Here is a 27445-nt window from a genome sequence, read left to right as displayed (position 1 = left end):
TATACCCCGCCCCCGTGCCAAGGCATCTCAGTTACGTACCAAGCCATAGGCCGGAGGAGGATAAGGAAGAGAGAGAAAAGAGATCTGGTCACACACAAGAATCACATTCTCACCAGAGGGAGACGGAAAAACCGGTGACCAGAGTAAAGCCCATCTGCAGCACAGGTGCGACAGGGCGGGAGTCCTGTGGAACCCTATGGACTTCATAGAAAGAAATAACATAGGTAAGTTCTTACCATATCTCATATTTTCTACTTCAGGGTCCATAGGGTATCCACAGGATACCTTGGGGATGTCCCAAAGCAGTATCCTTTAAGGGTGGGGACGCTCCTGTGCTGAAAGGAGAATCGGCTGCCCGAAGGAAGCATCCTGAGAGTCAAAGGTGTAAAACGCGTAATACCTCACAAAGGTATGGACCAAGGAACACGTGGCAGCCTTGCAGATCTGGACTGCAGAAACACCACGTCAAGCTGCCCATGAAGGACCCACAGACCTAGTGGAATGAGCCCTCACAGAGGATGGAACCGGCAGGCCTTCATGAAGATAAGCTTCTGAAATGGCCATACGGATCCAAGCTACCAAAGTTTGCTTTGAGGCAGGCCAACCCTTTTTACGGAAGCCATATAGAGGACAAACAAGGCGTCCGACTTCCTAAACGAAGAAGTGCGGTCAACATAAATCCTTAAGGCCCGCACAACGTCCAAAGTGGTCCACCCACAGACAGGTCAGATGAGTTAAAAGCCGCCACAACTATTTCCTCGTTGATATGAAAACGGGTAACAACTTTGGGAAGAAAATCAGGACGAGTGCGCAGCACCGCCCTGTTCCCATGAAAAATCAAGAAAGGGGGTCTACAAGAGAGCCCTTAAATCAGAAACATCTGGCTGAAGCGATGGCAAGAAGGAAAATTGTTTTAGCTGTCAGCCATTTAAGATCCACTGAGTCCAGTGGTTCAAACGGCGGTCCCTGGAGAGCCCTCAGGACCACAGCTAAATCCCAAGGCGCCACCGGTGGAACAAATGGCGGCTGAATTCTAAGAACACCTTGCATAAAAGTGCGCACATCAGGGATTGTAGCAATCCTACGATGGAACCAGACAGACAGGGCAGACACCTGCACCTTCAAAGAAGCAAGGCGAAGCCCATGGTCTAGTCCCGCCTGTAGGAAGGCTAGCACTCTAGACAGACGGAACTCCCGAGGTGCATAACCTCTCGGTCGACACCACTGGAAGAACGTATGCTACACACGATGGTATATTTTCTTGCAGAAGACTGTTTCCGAGCTCTCAGCATAGTGCGTACTACAGAGCTGGAAAACCCCCTGGACCTTAACATGGCCATCTCAACAGCCACGCCGTCAAAGACAGCCGAGTCAGATCCGGGTGAAGACAAGGACCCTGTGACAGTAGGTCCGGTCGTAGCGGCAACCGCAGAGGGATGTCCACGGACAGACCCTGAAGGTCTGAGAACTAGTGCTGTCTGGGCCACGCGGGAGCTATCAACAGGAGCGTCCCTCCTTCCTGTTTGAATTTCCGGATTGCCCGTGGAAGAAGGGAAAACGGAGGAAAGAGATAGGCAAACCGGAACGTCCACTGGACGGACAGAGCATCCACCAGAGACGCCTTTTCGTCTCTTGTGCGAGACCCGTACACCGGCAACTTGTCGTTGTGCCGTGATGCCATGAGGTCGATCTCTGAAAGACCCCACCTGTCCACCAGAAGTTGAAAGACGTCCTGGTGTAGAGACCATTCCCCCGGATGAACGTCCTGGCGACTGAGAAAGTCGGCCTCCCAGTTGAGGACTCCCGGGATGAATACTGCTGATATGGCCGGGAGATTGCGCTCCGCCCAGATCAGGATGCGGGACACTTCTACGAGTGCCGCCCGACTTCGGGTTCATTCTTGCCGATTTATGTAGGCCATGGTGGTGGCGTTGTCCGACTGGACCTGCACTGGGTGACCATGGAGAACCCGATGGGCCTGCTGGAGAGCATTGAAAACGGCGCAGAGTTCCAAGATGTTTATCGGAAGCTCCTGGAACAAGTGTGGACCCGAGACCGCTCCCCAGCCCCGAAGACTGGCGTCAGTCGTCAATAGGACCCAGTTCGCCACCCAATACGGACGACCCGATGGGTCGTCTGCAACCACCAGGCTAATGACAGGCGAACCTCTGGAGTGAGCACCATTGTCTGGGACCTTAGACTGAGGCAGTCCATTCCATTTGGACAGGATCAATTGCTGCAGAGGTCTGGAGTGAAACTGGGCATATTCCACCATGTCGAATACCGACACCATGGAGCCCAGTAACCTCATCGCCGAATGCAGAGACACCCGGCAACTCTGCAGACAACTACGCACCCTCAACTGTAAGGCAGAGATCTTTTCCCCCGTCACAAAGATCCTTTGCTGTCCGGAGTCCAATAAGGCTCTGAGGTGCAGAATCCTCTGAGACGGGATCAGGGTGGACTTCTGCCAGTTTATTAACCAGCCGTGCTGTTGGAGTACTGCAATAGTCAGGTCCAAGGGGCGTAAGAAGGAGCTCTGGAGATCCTGCTACCAACAGAAGGTCGTCCAGGTACGGCAACATGCGGACTCTCTGCAGCCGCAGGGAAGCCGCCATGACAGCCATCACCTTGGTGAACACACGTGGTGCTGTCGCCAGCCCAAAAGGTAACGCCCGGAACTGGAAGTGATCGTTGCAGATTGCAAACCTGAGGAACTGTTGATGGTGTAAAAGAATAGGGAAATGCAGGTAAGCGTCCTGTATGTCCAACGACACCATGTAATCCCCAGGTTCCAGCACCAGAATGATGGACCGTAGGGTCTCCATCCGAAACCTCGGCACCCGCAAGGACTTGTTGAGTGCTTTGAGGTTGAGGATCGGACGGTACGATCCATTGGGTTTCTGCACCAAAAACAGATTGGAATAGAAACCCTGGCCCCTCTGGGAGAATGGAACAGGCACTATAACTCCAGCCTGGAGCATAGTGTGCAAAACCTTCCACAGTTCCATGGCTTTGTTCCAGTCTGATGGAAGACCCGTGGTGAAGAATCGGGAGGGGGGCCTGTGCCGGAAGGAGAGCATACCCGTGAGAAACCACCTCGTGAACCCAAGTGTCTGTCGTGGTAACCGACCAACACTGGGCGAACTGCAGCAGGCGGCCTCCCACTCAAAGGGAGGCCCAGACCGTCAGGCCGCAGGTTTGTCATCGGACTTAGGGGCCGGACGTCTGGTACTCCAGGCCTGCTTCTGGGGCTTGGCCAATTTTTGGGGGCAGAGTGAGACAGGGGTTTGTGAGAACCAGGGTCAATACATAGACCAAACAGCCATCTCCACCCGTGGGCTGCAGTTACCGGCATGGCACGGCATCTATTCACATTGCAGGGAGAGCTTGGGGCAGCACAGCATCTCCATGAATGCTGGGGCACACCCCATACAGTAAGAAAAGGGGGACGCATCTCAAGGACACGCCACTTTTCTAAATGACCACACATCTTTCGGGCACACGCCCTCAGCGCGGTGACGTGTTCCTTCTAAAAGGCGCCCTGCCTGCCCTTACGTGAAGACTAGGGGATTGCAACAGATATCTGGATATTCTGCTGTGGTCCCCTGTACATACATCTTGGTATTTCTTAATATTTACATACCACCTCCGAAACCGGTTGTTTTCTGGGTAATAAAGCACATTCTTTGATAAATATGCCTCTTATCACCTAATGCCTTATTCACTATGGGTATTGTGTACAGACAAGTCATATCACCTGTATGATCATGGAGGCATTAAACATTCATTTAAGGGCCATGTGAGGAGATCTGATGCTGATGGCGGTTTCAGATGGGCATTCTAGAGGTATGTGTGTGATAGCATGTGGGGGGGGGGGGAATTTGAGGGGCATGTGGGAAGCTCTAAATCATAAAATTATGATGATAGGACCTCACACATAGCATGTGTGACATTACAAACAGATCAAATGAAACTGAATCTCTGTTGCCAGGGGCGTTAACTAGGTATATGAAGGCCCCACAGCAAAAGTTTGTAAGGGTCCCTATGTACCACCCATTGGTGAAAAAAGTATGCAGGTTGTGTCACCCATATCCAAAATGCTTAAGACCAGGATATCGGGATATTCCGTATTTTGAAATATTTGAATACCATAATGAAATACTTTAGGAATGGGAACCAAATCTAAACACAGAATGCATTTAAGTTTCATATACACCTTATACACAGCCTGCAGGTAATCCTATACAATATTTTTAATACATTTTGCACCTTAAACAAAGTTTGTGTACTTTATACCATCAAAAAGCAAAAAGGTGTCACTTTTTCAGTCAAGCTCAAAAAATTCCGCATTTCGGAATATTCCACAATTCTGAATATTTGGATATGAGAGACTCAACCTGTGTAACACATGTAACTCTGACAAGGAAGATGGCCCCCCTCAGCTCTGGGCCCTATAGCAGCAGCACCCCTTGCACCTATGGCAACACCCATGTTAGAAAGCATTAAGACACGGCTGATCAAGGATTACATTTTTTTGTTAATTAAAACGATGCCAATTAAAAAAAAAAAAAAAAGTGGGTTAAAACCACAGGAAAAAATAAATAAATTTTTAAAACATTTTTTTTTCCAACCCTGCACAAAACACTAACTAGAATTAATTCTAACCACAAATGCAGAGCTCCAGTGTTAGTGATATCATACTTCCTTATTATAGCACTTGTGATTTTGTATGTTTCATCATCCGCAAGAGTCGCCAATACCAGACATTACACCACCCACTCATTACGCAGCCAATATTGCCCGTTATCTCCCCTCTTCACCGGACAGAGTGCCTAATTCAGAGCTGGGAGTAGAGCAAGAAATAGCAAGTAACTGTGCCCCTGGGCAAACCATGTTGCAATTCAAGGGGTGCAAATACATATATTTTTGAATGTGGTGTAAATACCGGCTGTTTTTGTATGTAGCCCACAAATACTGCACAGCTTTATTTTTACACTGTAATTTAGATATCAGTTTGGACTTGAGAAAAGAAAGAATAAAGTAGCCTCTGAGAACAGTACCTTCATGTAACAGAAGTAATGGAGCTGCAGCGAGGGGTGAGGAGTGTACAGTGTCTGTGGCTGCAGCATGTTTACAGCCGAGCAGATCCCTGCACTCAGCGGCCAGTACTAAGTAGGTGATTGAGCGGGTGGGACGGGAGCGCGAGCTCTGGATTAGGCACAGCAGATGTGATGGAGCGGGCAGTGGTGGGGGAGGTCGGGTGTCCGCGGGTGTGCAAGTGATTTATACTAAGCAGGCGGGGGGGGGAGTTTGAGCGCTGGACTAAGAATATCAGATGTGAAGGAACGGTCATCAGGGGTCGGGTGTCCGTGGCATCATCTTTTTAGATGGGCTTATTCCTGTGAAGGAGTGATGAAGCGGGGGGTGAGGGGGAATGGCAGAGTGGCCCGGGGGAAGAAGGGGGGGGGGAACCTGTGTCAACAAGGTGCAGACCTAAGCATGGAGGTCCAGGGCACATCGTCTGCCTGTGCGGCGCATGGTATGGCAGTTGCTGAAGGAAAATGGCTCCGCCTCAGAGATCTGTAAGGAGAGAGAACCTGGCGCAGTCATGTGGCCGGGAGACAGTGGTCATGACGATTGGTTGAGTAGCTGCCAACACCGCAGTCATTGGAAATGCTGAGGGATGTAACTGGTGCCGGGAGCTGCAGCACACACAGCGCGCCCTGCAGGACTCTGTCATTTAAAAACGTATTTTGGTCAGGGCAATACATCTACACCCAAACACCTAACATTAAAGAAAGTCTCATGCATCATGCAGAGTTTTCTAAAAATTCCATCTTCCTGCACTCGATCCATTTAGAACAGATTTTTTTAATACATCTTATAAAATCGAAGAAAGACAGCGAGACCAATAACTTTTACACAGGGGAGAAAATTTAATTTCAGACATCAATGTATTCAGATATACTTGTCAGAAAATGGAGTGTGTTATGGTAAATCTTACCTCTGTTAACGCTCATAGGGACTACAGGGAGACAATGTGGTGTAGTTGGTACTTTGAGAACTGGACACCAACAGCAAAGCTTTTTCTGTCCCAGGATGCTCCAGTCCTTCCCCCTATACCCCACCCACAGCCTGACGGCAACCTAGTTTTGTCAACAAGCCCAAGGCAGGAGAAGGATAGGAGAGAAGGAAGACTGGTACACTGAGGAATCTCGCTCTCACACAGAGTGAAACTAGTGACCAAGAGAAGAAACCCATAGAAGGCAGGTGCCTTGTGGACCCTATGGACTATGAAGAAAGAGTTAACAGAGGTACAATTTACCATAACTCCTTTTCTTCTTCAGGGTCCATAGGGCTCCACAGGGAGACAATGGGGATGTCCCAAAGCAGTAGTTTAAGGGCGGAGATGCTCCTGAGCTAAGAGGAGAACTAGGTGTCCAAAGGAAGCCTCCTGAGAGGCAAATGTATCAGAGGCATAGAACCCAAGAGAGGTGTGGACAGAAGACCACGTGGCCACCTTGCACAGTTGTTAGTCAGACGCGCCACGGCGGGATGCCCATGAGGGACCCACAGAGCGAGTAAAATGAGCAGATACTGTAGCCGGCAAAATAAGATCAGTCTGCGTGTAAGCCTTTGAGATAGTCATGCGAAGCCATCTGGCCAGAGTCTGTTTATTAGTTGGCCATCCCTTAGGTGGAATCCATACAGGACAAAAGAGGGAATCAGTTTTCCTGATGAAACCAGTATGGTCCACATAGATCCACAGAGCACGGACCACATCCAATGAGGCCTCACCTGCCGAGAGGTCTGGTGATTGGGTGGCCGGACCTACAAGCTTGGGAAGGAAGCCAGGGCGCCTTGAAAGAACAGCCCTGTCCTGATGAAAGATCAGAAATGGGGAGCGACAGGAGAGCGCCCCTAAATCCGATACCCTACGGGCAGACACTTTAGCAAGAAGAAAAAAGAAAAAAAAAAGTCTTCGCAGTGAGCCATTTGACATCAGAGTCCAGGGATTCAAACGGCGGTTGCTGAAGTGCGTGGAGAACCACTGACAAATCCCACGGAGCTACAAAGGGAGGTTGTTTACAGAGAATACCCTGCAGGAAGGTGTGAACATGCAGCAGTGAAGCAATTGTGCGCTGGAACCAGATGGACAGCAGAGACGTGCACTTTCAGAGAGGCCAGGTGGAGTTCAAGAACCAATCCAGCTTGAAGAAAGGCAAGGATTCTAGAAACCTTAAAAACCTGGATGATCATAGTTTCTGGTAGCACACCACTGGAAATATGTATGCCACACCCAGTGATAAATCCGGGCAGAGGCCGGCTTACACGCTCTAAACATGGTCCGGACCACAGAGTTAGAAAACCCTTTAGACCTTAGGAGGGATGTCTCAAGAGCCAGACAGGCCAGGTCAGAAAGTAGACAGGGACCCTGATACAACAGGTCCGGTCGCTGAGGAAGTTGGAGAAGAAAGTCTATGGAGAGACTTTGAAGATCGGAGTACCAATGGCGTCTGGGCCAAGCCGGAGCTACCAACAGGACCATGCCCCTTCTTGCTTGAACTTCCAAAGAACCCGAGGAAGAAGGGAGACTGGAGGGAAGAGGTAGCCAAATGGACGGTCCACTTCACTGACAATGCGTCCAAGAAGGCTGCTTCAGGATCCCTTGTCCTGGACCTGTACACTGGAAGCTTGTGGTTGTGTCTTTAGGTCCACGTCCGGTAGACCCGATTTGTCCTCCAGGAGCTGAAAGACTTCTGGGCGTAGAGACCACTCCCTTGCATGCACGTCGTGACGGCCGAGGAGATCCGCTTCCCAATTGAGAATCTCTGGGATGAACACAGATGGTTGAGATATGGCGTTCGGCCGATGTAAGAATGCCTGACACTTCTGTCATTGCTGACCAACTTCCTGGTGATTGAGGTAGGCCACTGACGTCTCAGAGTGAGGGCACTGTAGATTGCTCGGAGTTCTAGGACGTTGATTGGTAAGATCGCCATGGCTGGTGTCCAGCGGCCTTGGAAGAGTGCTGGCTGTTCACTGGACTGCACCCGCGGAGCCTTTGCGTCCGTGGTAAGGAGTACCCATTCCGGGATCCAAAAGGGGTGACCCTTGTTTAAGTGGGACATCTGTAGCCACCAGGAGAGGGACAGGCGAACCTCCGGAGAGAGGCCCATCACCTGGGATCTGATCAGATGGAGCAGCCCATTCCACCTGGAGAGGATCAGGTGTTGTAGGGGCCTGGAGTGGAACTGTGTAAACTCCACCATGTTGAAGGTGGACACCATGGATCCCAAGGTCTGCACTGCAGAGTGATTTGACATTCGGCGACTGGAGTAACCTGCACAGTCGGTGCTGTAGTGCAGAGATTCTGTCTGCTATTAGGAAGATTCGGAGCTCAGGAAGGCTCCCAGATGCACCATTCCTTGAGAAGGGGTTAGGGAAGACATTCAAGTTCATTAGCCAGCCGTGCCTTTATAGAAAGACCATGGTTACCTGTAGATGGCAGTGAAGGACCTCTGGAGAGCTTGCTAAGAGCAAGAGATCGTCCAAGTATGGGAGCAGTCTGATCCCCTGATGACGAAGTTGGGCCGCCATAACTGCCATGATCTTGGTAAAGACCCGTGGAGCTGTAGAAAGCCCAAAAGGCAGTGCTTGAAATTGGTAATGTTGCTGTAGGACAGCAAACTGGAGATATCGCTGATGAGAGGGCAATATAGGTACATGTAGGTAAGCGTCCTGAATGTCCAGAAACACCATGAAGTCCCCAGGCTCCATGGCCAGGACAATAAAGCATAGGGTTTCCATACAAAACCTGGACACCCTGATAAACTTGTTCAGATGTTGAGGAAAGGCCAATAAGATCCGTTGGGCTTCTGAACCAAGAAAATTGTAAAGTAATAACCCATTTCTCGCTGTGATGACGGGACCGAAATTGTTACCCCCGAGTGCAGCAAGGACTGAATGGCCTACTGGAGGAGCAGGGCTTTGCTTGGGTCCGATGGAGAGCTTGTGCAAAAGAACTGCTGGGGGAGCTGCCTCAGGAAAGAGAGGGCGTACCCGTGAGAGACCACTTCTTGCACCCAGCCGTCTGATGCCAGAACTGGGCAAACTGAAGAAGTCGGCCTTCCATCCTGGGAGCCCCCAGGGGGAGTCTCACCGAATCAGGCTGAAGGCTTGTCCTCAGATTTGGTAGCTGGATGTCTAGTAGCCCAGGCCTGTTTGGTCCTAGGCTTGGAGGCCTTTGTGGATGCCGACTGACATGGAAAGGACTGATCTTTAGCCTTTCCCTGGGGACGAAAGGACTGAAAGGATGATATCTGATGCATCGTAGTAGATGTAGAGGGCAATGATGCAGTCTTAGAAGCTGCCAAGGTAGTCACAATCTTGTCCAATACTGGGCCAAACAGGGTCATCCCAGAGAAAGGCAGAGATTCCAAAGCCTTTTTAGAGTCTGAATCTGCCTTCCATGACCGAAGCCTACTGATACAATGGGCTACCACGGAAGTAGCAGATGCTTTGGAAGCTAGGAGACAAGTATCGAAAGCCACCTCTCCTAAATAGGTGGCTGCAACCCTAATGTGAGAGATGTAGGACAGTTGGTCCCAAGAAGCAGAGGGAAACGTGTCTTCTAGGGTCTCTGCCCAATTCTCAATGACTTTTGCCACTCAGGCCCGTAGCCATAGCAGGACGAGTAATAGCTCCTGTAAGAGTATATAGACTTTAGGCAAGCTTCAATCCTTCTATCAGTAGTCTCCTTTAAGGAGGTTGCTGTATGGATAGGTAGGGAAAAGTTCTTAACCAGGCGTGTCACGTGGGAATATATATGGCTGGGGGAACTTCCCATTTAGTGCAATCAGTAGCTGTAAGAGGGTAAAAGAAATCAAGCATTTAGGCAGCTGCAACTTTTTATTAGGTGTATTCCATGCTTCACACATTAGATCAGATAGTTGATCAGAGTGAGGAAACTCCGGCAAAACAACCTTCTGTCGTTTAAAGAGTGGTTCTTTTGCCTTAGGAGTGGCTTCTGTATCTTTCATTTGAAGAATTGATTTTACAGCTCTCACTTGTGCAGATATATTAAATTTAGACGATGGGTCAGGTGCAGTATAACAAGATTCACATAGACCATCTTGAATGAGATCTTCTGAAGCTAAACAAGACTTACAAGAAACCAGAGTAGGAGCAGTAGCCTGCTTGTTACTCTTGCCTTTGCTAGACATAGCTGCAAGTATAGTATAGCACACAATCTGTCAGAGTTCAGTGAGCAACATAGATATATGTACAATATGGCACAATGCAGTGCGCAACACAGATATACAGTATGTGACAGCCTCACAAATACAAGTAGATGTGAGGTACAGTGAATCCCCAATACCTCAGTATTCCAGAGTTATAGTGAAAGAAAGGGAAAGGTATAAGCTGACAGTTGAGAAAAATAGACAGCGCTAGCACAAGTCACATACAATGCAAAGTATACAATATAACTGCAGTGGGCACTAAATTCAACTACACAGACCGCAGTGGCCGTTAGGAAATAGCGCTGTATAACCTGGCGAACCGGTGACTACATCAGCGCCTCCAGTCTGTCTCCTGAGACCAGAGGTAAGACTGCACATAGACATGGGTTCCCGCAAGCCTTACCTGTCCCTTTGAGTTCCGCCTGCAGCCTGGGGTCCAGGGAGCCCTGTTAGCTAGGTCCCCCCGGAGCCCCGCAACGCCGCGGTGGGGTGATGGAGCAGCAGTGCAGATGTCCAGAGGACTGTCTAGCACTGCTTGCTCTGTTATAGTAAATAAAAATAAAGTCATAAATAAAGCTTGGGCTGCTTAAAAGCAGCCCCACTGTATAACGGCGATCAACTCCTGCCGGACACCAACAAAATGGGATTTTGGTATCTACCGGTAAATCCTTTTCTCTGATTCCACAGGGGACACTGGAGGTGCTTACGCTGGGGTATAGAGGTGTGGATACCTGGAGCCGGCACTTTAAATAATTTAGAAGTGTGAAGCTCCTCCCCCTCTATGCCCCATCAGCCCTCAGTTTAGAAAATGAAGACCGAGAGGAGATGGAGAACAAGCGGAGTGAAAGGGAGAGAAGAACACAATAATCAAAACATACAACATACGGAACAAACCGAATAGGCAGGCGAAGAGCGCTGAGGTGGTCGTCCAGTGTTCCCTGTGGAATCAGAGAAAAGGATTTACCGGTAGGTACCAAAATCCCATTTTCTCTTTCATCCACTGAGGGACACTGGAGGTGCTTACGCTGGGGACGTCCCAAAGTTTTCCCCACGGGCGGGAGCGCTCTGCGGCACCTGCAGAACTAGGCGGACAAAATGGGATGCCGAAATAGCCAACGTATCAAATTTGTAAAACTTAACAAACTTGTGAACTGAAGACCAAGTGGCCGCACGGCACAATTGTGACGTGGAGGCTCCCCTACCGGCCACCCATGAAGCACCCACAGAACGTGTGGAATGAGCAGAAATGGACGAAGGAGGCCGGCTGTCAGCACTAACATAAGCCTGCTGAATAGTCAGCCGGATCCAACGTGCCAAAGTCTGCTTAGACGCTGGCCAACCCCTCCGAACCGCATCATAGAGGACAAAAAAAAAACGACTCAGACTTACGGAGGGAAGCAGTCCTGTCAACATAGATGTGGAGAGCTCTAACCATATCCAAGGTAGAAGAACCACCAGAGTCCTCCACCCAAGATGGTACCACAATAGGCTGAATAATATGAAAAACTGACAGTACCTTGGGAAACCGTCCGGAGTTCCTCCCTATCAGCATGAAACACAAGATAAGGTGGCTTATAGGACAGAGCACTCAATTCTGAAACCCTACGAGCCAATATGCTAGAGCCAGGAGGAGGACCGTCTTCCAAGACAAGTACTTAATATGAACCTCTTCCAAAAGGTTCAAACATGGACGACTGAAGAAACACCAAATTCAAGTCCCAGGGCGCTATCGGAGATACAAAAGGAGGCTGCACACGCAAGACCCCCTGAAGAAACGTCTGCACCTCAGGAATGAGGGCCAATCTCCGTTGAAAGAAAATGGAAAGGGCAGAAACCTCCACCTTTCAAGTTCCAAGACGAAGGCCAGAATCCAGACCAGTCTGAAGAAAAAAAACAGAAACCGGGACAACCGAAAAGTCCTAGAGGGAAGATCCCGACTGGAACACCATGAGACATAAGAACGCCAGATGCGATAATGCGCAGCCGAAAATGGTTTCCTGGCGCGTAGCATGGTGGGAATAACAGACTCTGGGATTCCTCTGCGTCTTAGGATATCGGGTTCAAGAACCACCCCGTTAAACGCAGTTGCACTAGGTTGGAGTGTATGAAAAGACCCTGCTGTATCAGATCCAGGCGCAGAGGAAGGGCCATGGATCGTCTGCCGATAGGGACCGAAGGTCCGAGAACCAACTTCTCCGAGGCCAGTTCGGAGCCACGAGAATGACAGACTGACTCGTGTTTTAGCCTTTTTAGCAGTCGAGGAAGACGTGGAATCGGAGGAAAAAGGTAAACGAAGTCGTAGATCTACGGAACTGTCAGAGCATCTACTGCCTCTGCCTGCTGACCTCGAGTTCTTGACACGTATACCGGGAGCTGGCAATTCAATCGGGATGCCATGAGGTCCATCTGAGGACATCCCCATCGATGTATCAGCGCGTTGAATACGTCTGGATGAAGCTTCCATTCCCCGGGATGGATATCCTGGAGGCTTAGGTAATCCGCTTCCCAGTTGTCCACACCAGGGATGAATACCGCCGACAGGATTACTGACTGGCTCTCGGCCCACCGGAGGATCTAAGTTACTTCTCGCATGGCCATGCGACCCCGAGTCCATCCTTGGCGGTTGATGTACGCGACGGTCATCGCGTTGTCTGACTGAACTCTTACCAGACAAGTCCTTAGAGCGATTACATTGTTCTGATAGAAGCAGAGTTTCTGAGTTGCAACACATTTCTTGGCCACTTTTGTTCTAGAGGGGACCATCGACCCTGAAAGTGATAATCGAGGACTATTGCTCCCCATCCTCGAAGGCTGGCATCCGTTGTTACGATGATCCAGTCCCACACTCCGAATCTTCGGCCTGCTAAAAGATTGTTGGATTGTGTCCAGAAAAGGACCACTCTGGTAACTGGGCTCAGACGGATCTGTCGATGTAGAAGCAGATGAGAGGATAGTAGGTCCAGCTGAAACACCCTTGAGTGGAACAGACCGAACTGTAGTGCCTCGAAAGCAGCTACCATCTTCCCCAGGAGACACAGACAAAGTAGTATAGACCTTCTTTGGTCTGAGTACCAGCCAAACTAACAACCGGATATCCCGGGCTGTGTCTATTAGAAGAAAGATCCTCTGTGATGCCGTATCTAAGATCATGCCCAGAAGCAGGAGCTTCTGGGAGGGATTGAAATTTGATTTCTTGAAGTTGATTATCCAACCGTGTTGGATTAGAGTCTGATATGTCAGTAAGGCATGACTTGTTAGAAGAGATACCGATTGCGCCTTGAGTAACAGGTCGTCCAAATAAGGGACTATGGGGGTCATTCAGACCCGCTCGCGAGCACAGGACGCTCACAAGCGGGTCGATGTTGCCCCACTGCGCATGCGCACGATGGAGGGAGCTCAGTTGTGCGCAAGCGCGAGACCCGGATAGCGACGGGCTCTCCGTCGCTCAGAGTCTCGCACCAAAGGGGGCGTGCTGTCGATGTTGATTGACAGCACGCCCCCTTTGGCAGGCGGGCCGGGGGCGTGGCTGCGAGACGGAGGCGTTCCCATGGGAACGCCTACCGTCTGAAGCCGGCCCCACTGACATCACTAGTGATGTCAGTGGGAGTGATTTTGGCTCTGATAGAGCCAAAACCCCATACCTCGCTGATGTTCTGGAACCGGAACTAGCACAGATTATATTACTAGAGCCCGGATAGCCTCCTGTAGAACCATGGCCTTGTCTGCAGGTATTGGCAGACTTGTAGTAAAGAACCGAGGTGGAGGGGGGACCTCGAAGTCTAAACGGTACCCCAGGGAAATTAGTCTGCGGATCCACTGTTCTGGAGAGTTCTGGTTCCAAACCTGTTGAAATCCTTGCAGACGGGCTCCCACTGTAGGTGGTCCCAGGTGGGACTGAACACCGTCATGCCACCTATTTCTCAGTTGGTTTAGGCTCCTTTCTACGTGTAACCGTGTGTGGGCAACCTCTACCTCTGCCGCCTCTTGCTTGTGAGGGAGCACCACTGGCTCTACCATGAAAGGAATTTGGCGCACGAAAGGAACGAAACGAAGGTCCAGCGTAAGCTCTTCTGGGAGCCAGTGCAGTTAACGGGAGAAAGGAAGACTTACCCCCCGTGGCCTGGAATATCCATTTGTCTAATTCCGGGCCAAACAGCATGTCGCCATTGAATGGTAAACCCTCCACAGCATGCTTGGATTCTGCGTCCGCATGCCAGGCGCGTAACCAAAGGGCTCTGCGGCCCGAAATACCAGAAGCAGATATGCGAGCACTAAGCTGACTGATATCTTTTGACGCTTCTCCCAGGTAAACTGCAGACTCACGGATGTGTTCCCCAAGCAGTAACAAGGGTGGGCCTAAGTTAGGCACCCGCTGCGGTATAAATAGATGTTAGCATTGTCTCCAATTTACGATCCGAAGGATCCTTTAGTACTGTAGCTCCCGGTACTGGGAGTGCTGTTTTCTTAGAGAGACGGAAGACAGACGCATCTACTGGAGAGGGTGTTTCCCACTTTTCCCTCATGGATGATGGAAAAGGGTAGCTAGACTGAAATCGGCGTGGAAATTGGAACCGTTTATCCGGTTGTTTCCAGCTGCTGTTGAAGATGCAGTGAGAACGGAAAAACCGCTGAGCTTTTCACTAAATAATTCACACTCCTGGGATGCAGGAATTACATCCTCAGGTAAGTTAAGGATTTTTCTGACTGCCAAAATTAGAGATTTCACCCCGGGAGAGGTGGACTCTAACTCTAGAGGGGTCTCGTCCTGTAACGCTTCCTCCAATTCCCCTTAGTCAGTCCTTGTAAGGAAGTGGAGGGTGCGGACACAGCTGTACCCATTACCTGTACCAGGGTGTCTAGAGACTTGGTTAGCCCAGCAACCCAGGGAGCCTGAGACTTCCGTGCCTCAGCTAACTCAGACGTTAAATCAGTCATTACTCCTACCATGTCAGCGGCCCATGTAGGCGCAGGTGAGGCAGTAAATAGCCATAGGTGGATCAATTGCTATACAAGGATCACATAACGTGGACCCAGTGGCATGCGGCTTAGATAGTTTGTTGTTACACCTAGAACACACAAACATCTTTTGAGCAGCTTTTGTTCTGTTTGACATGAATACACACAGTCACCACACACAGAGGGACAGAGAATAACAGAAGTAAAGAAAAACAGAAAGCTGGCTTGGTACACAGAGTAGGAGATACACTGGGGGTGCAGGGAATCTGATCTGTGGGAAGGGAGTGGGGTGTATTATGCACATCCTCTGTACCAGAGCCTTCTGTGCCTAATTTGTATCTGCACACTGCAGTCAGGTTGGGGAGCAAGAGAATCCAGCCTCTGTAGCTCTGCTGCACACTTCCTGAATAAGGGAGAGATGCAGGCATGTATTAGTTAAACACGGCAGCCACGCTGTTCAACACAGCCGCTTGCCGCGTACAGAGAGAGAGAGCCAGCGCTGATTAGGCTCCGCCCCCTTCTTCATGCCCTAAGGGCTCCAATTATGGCTGCTATGTGGCCATTACCTCGCCCTCCGCGCCACCCGCATGTATCAGCGGGGAGAGGGGAGAAGCAGGGAGCCGCGTATAGCGCTGTGTACACGCAGCTTCCCTAACAGTGCAGTGTAGCGCCTACAGCGGGACAGGAGCCACGTGTAGCGCTTGTTCACCTGCGCTATGTACACACTAGCGCAGCATGCTGTGCTAGTGCTGTTGGCAGCGGGGAAGGAGCCGGGGGATGCGCAGCATGTTACTCACTGCGTGTCCCCGAAGGCCTCACTCGGCAGTCAGCAGAGTCTTCTCTTCTTGTGTGTGAAGATACTGTTGTGGCAGTAAGGAGCTGTCAGGAGCTATTTTGGAATGAGCCCTGCGCACTCCTTCCTGATGTTCTAAAACACCAGGGCGCCAGGTACCCGGACCCCACCTTTTAGATAGGTGGCAAAGGGTACCTATAGGAATGTAAAAGATGTATAAAATAAAAAAGGGTCTTGCTGGAGCACATCAGATTGTGACCAGCTCCTAGAGGCACATTTTCTAAACTGAGGGCTGATGGGGCATAGAGGGGGAGGAGCTTCACACTTCTAAATTATTTAAAGTGCCGGCTCCAGGTATCCACGCCTCTATACCCCAGCGTAAACACATCCAGTGTCCCCTAGTGGATGAAAGAGAAAATGGAATTGCCTTCAAGCACTAGGCGCGGTATAGGGGGAAGGATTGGAGCATCCTGGGACAGAAAAAGCTTTGCTGTTGGTGGCCAGTCCTTTAAGTACCATCTGCACCCCATTGTTTCCCTGTGGAGCCCTATGGACTGTGAAATAGAAACGAGACTTATGAAGGACACACACACACACACGTGACATCATGATTCCTAGGTGCGGAGGAGTATTCGGACTTCCAACAAATAAATTGTGTAACAATGTTAAGATTAATACACATTACAAACCAAATAGCTTGAAAAATAAAACTATTTCCTTGAGCAATGTATAACAGTATCTATATGTAAAATAAATTGATGAAGCATTTTTGATTCATGCCGCAAACACAAATCATGCTTATTTAAATGATGGAGCCGCTTCCATTGGGAGACAAGATAATCCCTATCTTTGCCACAAAAAGGATAAAACAACCAAATGCAATGTAGAGAAACACACAGGTCATTAGGCTCTCTTCTATTACTGCACAGTCTACCCTGTGTACATATGATGAGGTGAATCCTAACACATTTGCTTTTTTCTTACTATAACCTTTGGCTTAACTTTAAAACATGCTACTCTGCACCTGGGGGATTTTATTATTATTAATCTTTATTTTTTAGGTTGCCACAAAGGGTCCACAGTGCCTTACAGAGTGCAGATACGAGATAAAGTCCAAACATAACAGGATGTATAGTGCATAAAATCACAACAAGAAAAGCAGACTACAGCAGGATGCAAACCATAATGAACATTTTAGGGAATTAAACATTTATGCAAATACAGCGACCATGACCACAAAAGCAGTGCTGGCAGAACCTGTACCCTAGTTGATGGATGCAGCAGACAGGCTCGGGGCCATGAGTAGAGTAGTTAGAAAGGGGGAGTAGATCATGGCACAAGTAAGGAAAGGAAGAGTACCTGCAGCAAGAGGTCCCTGCACATGAGAGTTTACAATCTATGGGGTAGGGGCAGTCAAACATGGGGGACACAGAGCGGTGACTCAGTGTGCAACCCAAAAAGGGTTGGTCAGGATGAGAGCTGGAAGGCTTGGATAAAGAAATAGGTACTGAGAGCCAGTTTGAAGCTCTGGAGAGAGGTGCACATCCACTAGACGATTAAATTGAGCGATTGAATGATAACGTTCGTTCGATAGTTTGAAAATAGTTTTCAGATTGTGTAAAAAAAAAAAAAAAAAGTCTGAAACGACCGGCGGTGTGCGCTCCCGCAGGTCGTTTAGACATCTATCATCATACAAACCTGATGATATCAACCTTACCTAACCACAGCTCCTGTTCAAGCGGCCCGCACAGTCCCAATCCGGACCGCTCTGCACACAGAGTGCCACACGGATTGAGGCAGAGCCGCACATCGCTTCTACTGTCAGTCACACAGATCAAGGCAGAGTTACACAGCGTTCCCACCGTTTTAACTTCTCGTCATACTGCTGATCCTGTGTTCCTGTCCACGGGACATCCCGCTACGAGACTTTGCTGTAACCCAACGTGGCGACCCACAAGCCCTATCTATTGTGCAGACCGCACACCAAACGTAGGTACATTTGCCACATCGCACCAACTTAGGGGTGTGCCCACCATTATTCCTTTTGCACCATATACAGGACAACATGTCAGATATCCTACAGACTCTGCGGTCCAAAACTCCAAACAAGTGAGCTCACTCCTATTTACACAGACTATTTTTTTTTTTCAAATATATGCCGGCATAAAGCAAAAATTCCCCAACTGCCGTTTTGGTTACACTACACTGCCAACAAGCACAATTGCTTTGTATTACCCATCCAAACAGATACGATCTATCCAAATCCGTTCTGTCACTATTTTTTGTCCACTTAGCATCAACTGACTTTATTTTTATTTAATTTTTAATTTTGAGTTATTACAATGGCATTTTTTATTCATTTGACTGTATTGCATTGAATTGTATATCATTCGTGAAAAATCTCTCTACATTTGTTGAAGAGATTTTTTTATTTGGCCACATGATTTTATACATACTGTGATTTATTTTTATCTGTATTAAATATTTCTAGTGGTTATTCAAAAGCGCAGCTGATCATTTCTTTCTTTGAACCTGACGATATCGTCAAGTTCAACATGTTTGCAGATGATTGACTGACTGCTCGCTCAGTGTATGCACATCACAGACAGACAAACGACTGCACAATTACAATGTCGTAATCGTGTAGTCTTTTGCCTATCTAGTGGATGTGTGCCTTTAGGGGTATATTTAATAAAGTGTGGATTTTTAGAAGTGGAGATGTTGCCTATAGCAACCAATCAGATTCTATTTAACATTTATCTAGCACATTGTAGAAGATAATCGCTAAAATCTGATTGGTTGCTTTGGGCAATATCTCCACTTCTAAAAACTTTCACTTTAGTAAATTTACCACTAATAGTGAACAGGTCACGGGATACAATGATGCACAAACAAGCACCAAAATATAACAAACACACACCACACAATAAACAGTTAGAAAAACCATACATCTTGATACACTTACCATTTCTTGGTATGTCCTGGCATGTTCGTTCCCTTCCCAATCCAATCTGCTTGGAAATTTCTATTATTTGTAAAGTGAAAAAAAAAAAAAATTCAGGCCATTTCTGTCTCATCTACCTTCACTATTAAATAAACTTTTTTTGTCCCCATTTTACATAAACTACTGCAGTAACTTTACTCATCCCCATCTTTTATTTCTAATGAACTTCAACAAACTGGATACCTGGGACAAAATCTGAAGAATATACAACATGTAGAATGTTCCTATTGATATTACATTAAAAAAAAAAAAAAGTCTCTAAACTTGTGTAAGTTTCATTCTATGTGGGGGAATTCAAATGTTTTGGGAGCCTGATCCTTCATCTAAAGTTACCGGGAACTATGCAATTATTTACGCTAATGAGTGCCACGGTCGCCCATTATTTCTGTACGCACCCGCCTGGGGTGGCTAGCAGAAATCCGCAAAGAGTCAGGCTTTTGTGCACCCAAACTGGCGTTTGCGCAGCGTGCCCATTACTTTGTTTAGCCATTTACTTGTCTAAATCTGATGCATTTGGGCACGACTTGCGCTATAAGTAATGGGGGCCTACAGCATTTGTGCCCATTGGCAAAACAACTGAATATCACCCAGGCGGCACCTATTACTTACAAGCGCAAGAATACAATTGAATTTCAACAATTAAGAAGCCTATAAACTGTAAGATGCATCTTCTGACATGTAGTGGGTATAGCACCTACCTTGTGTTCATTCAACTCCTCAATCAGCATCTATGGAAAAAAAAAAAAAAATGTTATTCCACTTATTGTATCCATAGTGCTAGCATTACAGACGTGTAAGTCAACTGATCTTTCACACAGAATATATGCACAACTGAAAACAAAGATAACACCTATGTTCTTAGCAGAAAGCAAGGTGGCATCACATGGAGTAACCTACACCCCTAACAAGTAAAAGTGAGGAAAGATAGCATATAGGGCTGTCAGAGGCGCACTTACGGGACAAGCAGAGAGTTCTGGGGCATTCTGGGATTGAGATTCTCTCAATCTCAAATCTCTGGATTGAATTGGCTTCCCTTCCTGGGACCCATATCATTTCCATCTCAGCATAGTCACTGAAATCAGTATCCAATTTATAGAACCGAAGAGCCACGGAAAAGCACTGGGAAGTACAATTTTATGTGGCAAAAGAAGAAACAGCAGGTCTAAGGGAGTACAGAATAACTTGACTGCACTTGCAACATGCCACTATATTTGTTAATAGAAATGTATCCTTTCTTGAGCAAAGTGACCAATTAGAAGCAGCCTGTGTGATCTACAGGAATGGACTGAAGGTGATCATTAGGCACAATGCTAATATCCACAGCAGCAGTAGAAAGGCTCCTGAAATTAAATAAATCAGGAAATACAAATAAGGTTTTTTTTGTTGGTTTGTTTTTTTCACATTTTAAACTACATTGTGCAGCATTGTTCCATCTCACATGGCGCAGGAACAGAGAATGTCTTGTGTACTTTAATCTCAATACATTCAATGCCACTGGCCTGTTAAACAATATAAAACAGCAGAGTGTAATGGCAACATTTTAGCAACTGAAAAACATTCTCCTCACAACTGACTTGTGCAGCTTCCAGGAAACTAAGTTAGAGGACAAGAGAAAAGCGGTTACTTTTACCTATATTCGCTGGACATCCTGTGAACAGAGCAACGTTCATGGCAGATTTTAACCTAGGCTCCTCCGCCCTGCTAAGAATCTAATTCCATCTCGCCTTCCTTACTGCCTTTATATTGGATATAATTCCATATCACCACCACTGGAGGTTGAAGGTCATAATTGAGCCTTTCGTTTTCGTTGGAGCCCAAAGCAAACCCCAGAACACAGCCTGTGAAGGAAGGCATCTATGACTGCCATTGCCAGCTGGCTCCTAACTGTTATTTTTAACACACTGCCTGTGTGATGGCGGCTGGGGGAGAATTAGTTGGTGCTTAGTCTCTCCAGGCGTTTATGGGTTTCCCCCTAAAATGTTCTTTGTTGCATTAACCCCCACTCCCTTGTTCCTCTTCCTTATACCATGTTTGAGATGGTCACTCGCATTTGTTTACTTACTGTTCATTTACCTGCAATTTTACGTAATACTTGCATTCTTTATCTATTGCACTGTAACACTATGTTCAATTGTTTGGATACCTTCTTAGATAATTGTCAATAGATACATTGTTGTATCAATCACTGTGCCAATTTCGTTATGTACTTTTGTCTTCTTTAACTGCCTTTATAAGATTGTATCTTTGTGGGGAATTCAATTCAACGCACTATTGAATAGCGACGGGAGGGACTCCCACAGCTATTCAATACACCGCGCTGTTTGGGCGCGCTAAGGATTTCTTCTCGCACCCCCCTGGGATGCTAAGAGCAATCCGACCAAAGTGCCTGGTCAGAGAATGCCGGTTACCACGCCTTAACACCCTTTTTAAGGCACGATGATCGGCATTCTCCGACCACACAGCGCACTGAATTGAATCGCCCCCGTTATGTTAATCTGTTCGCAACTGTAACAAACATTTTTCTTTTTTTTTTTTTTTTATTATTTGTGACTTTTGAAATAGTTTTATGTTCTCAACACTTTGTTATCTATATTTTTACGACGTCCATAGGGTTCCACAGGAAACCTTGGGGGTATAGGTGATGACGTCAGGCATCGGGCACCATAGAGTTAAGTTTTCAGCCTTCCAGGATGCACTAGGGTCCCCCTCCTATACCCCGCCCCAAGGCATCTCAGTTACGTACCAAGCCATAGGCCGGAGGAGGAGAAGGAAGAGAGAAAAAAGATCTGGACACACACAAGAATCACATTCTCACCAGAGGGAGATGGAAAAACCGGTGACCAGAGCATAGCCCATCTGCAGCACAGGTGCGACAGTCCTGTGGAAACCTATGGACTTCGTAGAAATAGAGATAACAAAGGTAAGTTCTTACCATATCTCAAATTTTCTACATCAGGGTCCATAGGGTATCCACAGGATACCTTGGGAATGTCCCAAAGCAGTATCCTTTAAGGGTGGGGACGCTCCTGCGCTGAAAGGAGAATCCGCCACCCGAAGGAAGCATTCTGAGAGGCAAAGGTGTCAAACGCGTAATACCTCACAAAAAGGTATGGACCTAGGACCAAGTAGCAGCCTAGCAGATCTGGACTGCAGAGGCACCACGTCGAGCAGCCCTCGAAGGACCCACAGACCTAGTGGAATGAGCCCTCACAGAGGAAGGAACCGAAAGGCCTTCATGAAGATAAGCTTCTGAAATGGCCATACGAATCCAGCCTGCCAAAGTTTGCTTTGAAGCAGGCCAACCCTTTTTACGGAAGCCATAGAGGACAAACAAGGCGTCCGACTTCCTAAACGAAGAAGTGCGGTCAACATAAGTCCTTAAGGCCCGCACAACGTCCAAAGTGGCCTCACCCACCGAAAGAGCCGGCACAACGATTTCCTCGTTGATGTGAAAACTGGAAACAACTTTAGGAAGGAAACCAGGCGAGTGCGCGGCACCGCACCTGTTCCTATGAAAAATCAGAAAAGGGGGTCTACAGGAGAGAGCCCCCAAGTCAGAAACACGTATGGCCGAAGCAATGGCCAGAAGGAAAATTGTCTTAGCTGTCAGCCATTTGAGGTCCACTGAGCCCAGTGGTTCAAACGGCGGTCCCTGGAGAGCCCTCAGGACCACAGCTAAATCCCAAAGCGCCACCGGTGGAACAAAAGGTGGCTGAATTCTGAGAACACCTTGCATAAAGGTGTGCACATCAGGGATTGCAGCAATCCTACAATTGAACCAGACGGACAGGACAGACACCTGCACCTTCAGGGAAGCAAGGCGAAGCCCATGGTCCAGTCCCGCCTGTAGGAAAGATAACACTCTAGACAGACGGAACTCCCGAGGAGCATAACCTCTCGGTCGACACCACTGGAAGAACGTATGCCACACACGATGGTATATCCTTGCAGAAGACGGTTTCCGAGCTCTTAGCATAGTTTGCACTACAGAGCTGGAAAACCCCCTGGACCTTAACATGGCCATCTCAACAGCCAAGCCGTCAAAGACAGCCGAGGCAGGTCCGGGTGAAGAAAAGGACCCTGTGACAGGAGGTCCGGGCGTAACGGCAACCGCAGAGGAATGTCCACGGACAGTCCCTGGAGGTCTGAGAACCAGTGCCTCCGGGGCCACGCGGGAGCCATCAACAGGAGCGTCCCTCCTTCCTGTTTGAATTTCCGGATTACCTGAGAAAGGGAAAACGGAGGAAACAGATAAGCAAACCGGAACGGCCACCGGACGGACAGAGCATCCACCAGAGACGCCTTTTCTTCTCTTGTGCGAGACCCGTACACGGGCAACTTGTTGTTGTGCCGCGATGCCATGAGGTCGATCTCTGGAAGACCCCACCTGTCCACCAGCAGTTGAAAGACGTCCTGGTGCAGAGACCATTCCCCCGGATGAACGTCCTGGCGACTGAGAAAGTCCGCCTCCCAGTTTAGAACTCCCGGGATGAATACTGCTGATATGGCCGGGAGATTGCGCTCCGCCCAAACCAGGATTCGGGACACCTTTACGAGAGTCGCCCGACTTCGGGTTCCTCCCTGCCGATTTATGTAGGCCACGGTGGTAGCGTTGTCCGACTGGACCTGCACTGGGTGACCTTGGAGAACCCGATGTGCCTGCTGGAGAGCATTGAACACCGCGCGGAGCTCCAAGATGTTTATTGGAAGCTCTGTTTCCGCCCGAGTCCACCTGCCCTGGAACAAGTGTGGACCCGTGACTGCTCCCCAGCCCCGAAGACTGGCGTCCGTTGTCAACAGGACCCAATTCGCCACCCAGAACGGACAACCCTTGTTGAGATGGGTCGTCTGCAACCACCAGGCTAGGGACAGGCGAACCTCCGGCGTGAGTACCATCGTCTGGGACCGTAGTCTGAGGCAGTCCATTCTATTTGGACAGAATCAAGTGCTGCAGAGGTCTGGAGTGAAAATGGGCATATTCCACCATGTCGAATACCGACACCATGGAGCCCAGTAACCTCATCGCCGAGTGCAGAGACACCCGGCGATTCTGCAGACAACTGCGCACCCTCAACTGCAAGGCAGAGATCTTTTCCCCCCGTCAGAGATCCTTTGCTGTCCGGAGGCCAGTAAGGCTCCGAGGTGCAGAATCCTCTGAGATGGGATCAGGGTGGACTTCAGCCAGTTTATCGACCAGCCGTGCCGTTGCAGTACCGCAATGGTCAGGTCCAAGTGACGTAGAAGGAGCTCTGGAGATCCTGCCAATAGAAGAAGGTCGTCCAAGTACGGTAACATGCGGACTCCCTGCAGCCGCAGGGAAGCCGCCATGACAGTCATCACCTTGGTGAAAACACGTGTTGCTGTCGCCAGGCCCAAAAGGTAACGCCCGGAACTGAAAGTGGTCGTTGCGGATTGCAAACCTGAGGAACTGTTGATGGCGTAAAATAATAGGGACATGCAGGTAAGCGTCCTGTATGTCCAACGACACCATGTAATCCCCAGGTTCCAGCGCCAGAATGATGGACCGTAGGGTCTCCATCCGAAACCTCGGCACCCGCAAAGACTTGTTGAGTGCTTTGAGGTTGAGGATCAGACGATACGACCCATTGGGTTTCTGCACCAAAAACAGATTGGTATAGAAACCCTGGCCCTTCTGGGAGAATGGAACAGGCACTATAACTCCAGCCTGGAGCATAGTGTGCAAAACCTTCCGCAGTTCCAAGGCTTTGTTCTGGTCTGATGGAAGACCCATGGTGAAGAATCGAGACGGGGGCCTGTGCCGAAAGGAAAGGGCGTACCCGTGAGAAACCACCTCGAGAACCCAAGTGTCTGTCGTGGTAACCAACCAACACTGGGCGAACTGCAGCAGGCGGCCTCCCACTTTGGGATCCCCTAAAGGGAGGCCCGGACAGTCAGGCCGCAAGGCTTGTCATCTGGCTTAGGGGCCGGACGTCTGGTACTCCAGGCCTGCTTCCGGGGCTTGGCCGATTTTTTGGGGCCAGCCTGTCGGGGAAAGGACTGTGCTTTAGGCCTACCCTGGGCCCTATAAGGCCGAATGGACGACGTACCTGAACTGGAAGGAACTGCAGCAGACGGGAGACATGCAGATTTGGCTGCCGCCAGCGTGGCTACAAGTTTTAATCCAGGTCCGGACCAAATAGGACTTCTCCATTAAAAGGCAAAGCTTCCAAGCCCTTTTTAGAATCAGCGTCTGCCTTCCAAGATCACAACCATAAGGTGCGACGAGCAGCTACAGCTGCCGAAGAAATCCCGAGACGCCAGGGTACTGATATCCAAGGCCGCTTCATTGATATAAGTGGCCGAATCCCGGAGATTGCCTATCAACTCTGTCTGTTCAGCCGAACAGTCGGAATCGAAAGCCACCTCCAAAGTATCAGTCCAGCGCTCCATAGCTCTGGCAACCCAACAAATGGCCATAGCCGGCCTAGCTGCCCCCCCCCCCCCCCCATCAATCGTCTCGGGAAACCCTGCATGGGTGACACCACTGACTGCTGGGACAATCCCATCTGTGTGAACGCAGGCTGCGGAGCTAACTGGACCACGAGGGTTGTAAGCGCTTTGGCGAAACAAGCCCAGGGCGGCTCCTGTACCTGGGCGGTGTCAGTAATTGGTCGCGCCAATAAATAACACTGCCGACATAGCCCCTCCACGCTACCCTCCCCCTCTGCTATAGATACCTTGCACGTAGTACACAAAAGCTGGAGAGGAAAGTCACTCTCAGACATGATGGTAAGTATGTGACCCCTCTCACTGATACTCGTAGTATAGAGTGAGACCACCCTGCAATCACCGTATCGCAAGGGCTTTAGCAGAAAAAGATCAGGGACAGTGAAAAGGCTGACAGTAGAAAATGAAAGTACAGGCAGCAACGCTAGCAGAAGTCACATATAATGCAAAGAAAAATCAAATCCTGCACTAACAGCGCTGATAATCAACTACGCAGACACAGCCTGGTAGGACAGCGCTGCATACACAGACCTGAACCAGACGGAGGAGAGGTATCCCGGGGGGCCCTGACCGCGATGCCACCGCTTCCAAGCTTCCAGCAGCGTTCACCATGCGCTTGTAAAGATGGCCACCGAGGAGCAGAGAGGAGGCTGACCTGGGGGAGGAGCGCTGCCACAGGGCCAGTCAGCACAGTGCAGAGAGGGCTGTGTGCAGCGGGGGAGGCGCCGGCTGCGTACAGGGAAGGCACGCTCCCCTGGCATGCAATTAACCCCTGGGACGCTGCAGCGCTACGGCTCAGCCGCGGTCCGCTGTCCCAGGGGGGTAGTGGAAGCACAGGTTAGGTACCTGGCTCCACGCTGCAGCAAGTCCCCAGGGAGCCCGCCTGCCTGGGGACTCTGGACCATGTTTCAGCAGGGTCCCACCGCGGGGCCCCGCTGCTTACCTGCTGCCCCCCTTGGATCCGGCCATGGTCCCAAACATCTCGGGTCACCGCTAGCTGTGACCTCAGATGCTTACAAGCATCCCCGGATCGGTACCGGCGTTCTGGTACCGGCGGGGGTGTAGAGAAGACAGCATGGACGTCAGCACTGACTGTCCATGCTGTACTTCCAGATGTGCAGCCACAGCTGCATTGAAGAAAACTTCAGGGGCTCTACTTAGCCCCCCTCTAACAGGTGCATTCGACTCCGGCCGGGCACCAAACGAAACAGATGCCTTGGCTCGGGGGCGGGGTATAGGAGGGGTACCCCAGTACATCCTGGGAGGCTGAAAACTTAACTCTATGGTGCCCGATGCCTGACGTCATCACCTATACTTCAAGGTATCCTGTGGATACCCTATGGACCCTGATGTAGAAAAAAAATAAATAAATAAAACTATATTCACTGCTATTTACAATCGTACATTTGGGGGCAAATACATTTAGCTGTAGGACTTACTGCGCAGCTGCAGCTCCAGGGTAAGTTCAGCGCCTAAATGAATTTGCCCCTTGAGTGTTCTATTGCATCACACCCTAACATATAATCACTTACCTCTGCTGATCTTTTGCAGGGTCCATTAGAAAGATAACGAGCCATTAAGAAATAGAGCTCTAAAATGACAAAATAAAGAAAATGGTTAGATAGAGAAAATAGAGCTCAACGACTACCAATACAAAGCTTAAACTACATTATTTAATGATCTTCAAGAATTTCACAGAATTAGGAGCCAGCGATTTCCCACGTGCTGCATGGGAGATGGCTTCAGCTGACAACCATCAGCAAGGAGGACCATCTAGCTTGCTCGAAGTACTAAACTCAAAACCAAATACCACTTTGAAAATGTTACTCTGGCAAGACTAAAGCTGGGTACAGACGATATTTTGAATGATTTGGCAAATTCAGACGGATCGGAACTACAAATCTTTCAAATCGTCAAGTGTGTACGCACAATGAGCGCTCCCGCTGCGTCGTCCGTCGCATCTTCAGGTCGGCCTTA

General features: G+C 49.1%; 1 protein-coding gene across 1 annotated transcript in view; it reads right to left on the bottom strand.

The window, feature by feature from the left end:
* BRWD1 (bromodomain and WD repeat domain containing 1) overlaps window positions 1-27445 on the bottom strand; it is a 200857-nt gene that overhangs the window by 146578 nt on the left and 26834 nt on the right. The window contains exons 2-4 of the mRNA XM_088443141.1: window positions 27001-27059; window positions 19699-19728; window positions 18962-19021 (exon numbers count right to left, since the gene is read on the bottom strand). Coding sequence (XP_088299267.1) covers window positions 18962-19021; window positions 19699-19728; window positions 27001-27059 — 149 coding nt within the window. The remainder of the gene's footprint in view (window positions 1-18961; window positions 19022-19698; window positions 19729-27000; window positions 27060-27445) is intronic.

This window comes from Taudactylus pleione, unplaced genomic scaffold (assembly GCF_031769625.1).
Source record: "Taudactylus pleione unplaced genomic scaffold, aTauple2 ptg000327l, whole genome shotgun sequence".
NCBI classification, from domain to species: Eukaryota; Metazoa; Chordata; class Amphibia; order Anura; family Myobatrachidae; genus Taudactylus; species Taudactylus pleione.
Note: the sequence above shows the minus strand (reverse complement) of the source record. Positions and strands in the feature narration are given on the sequence as shown.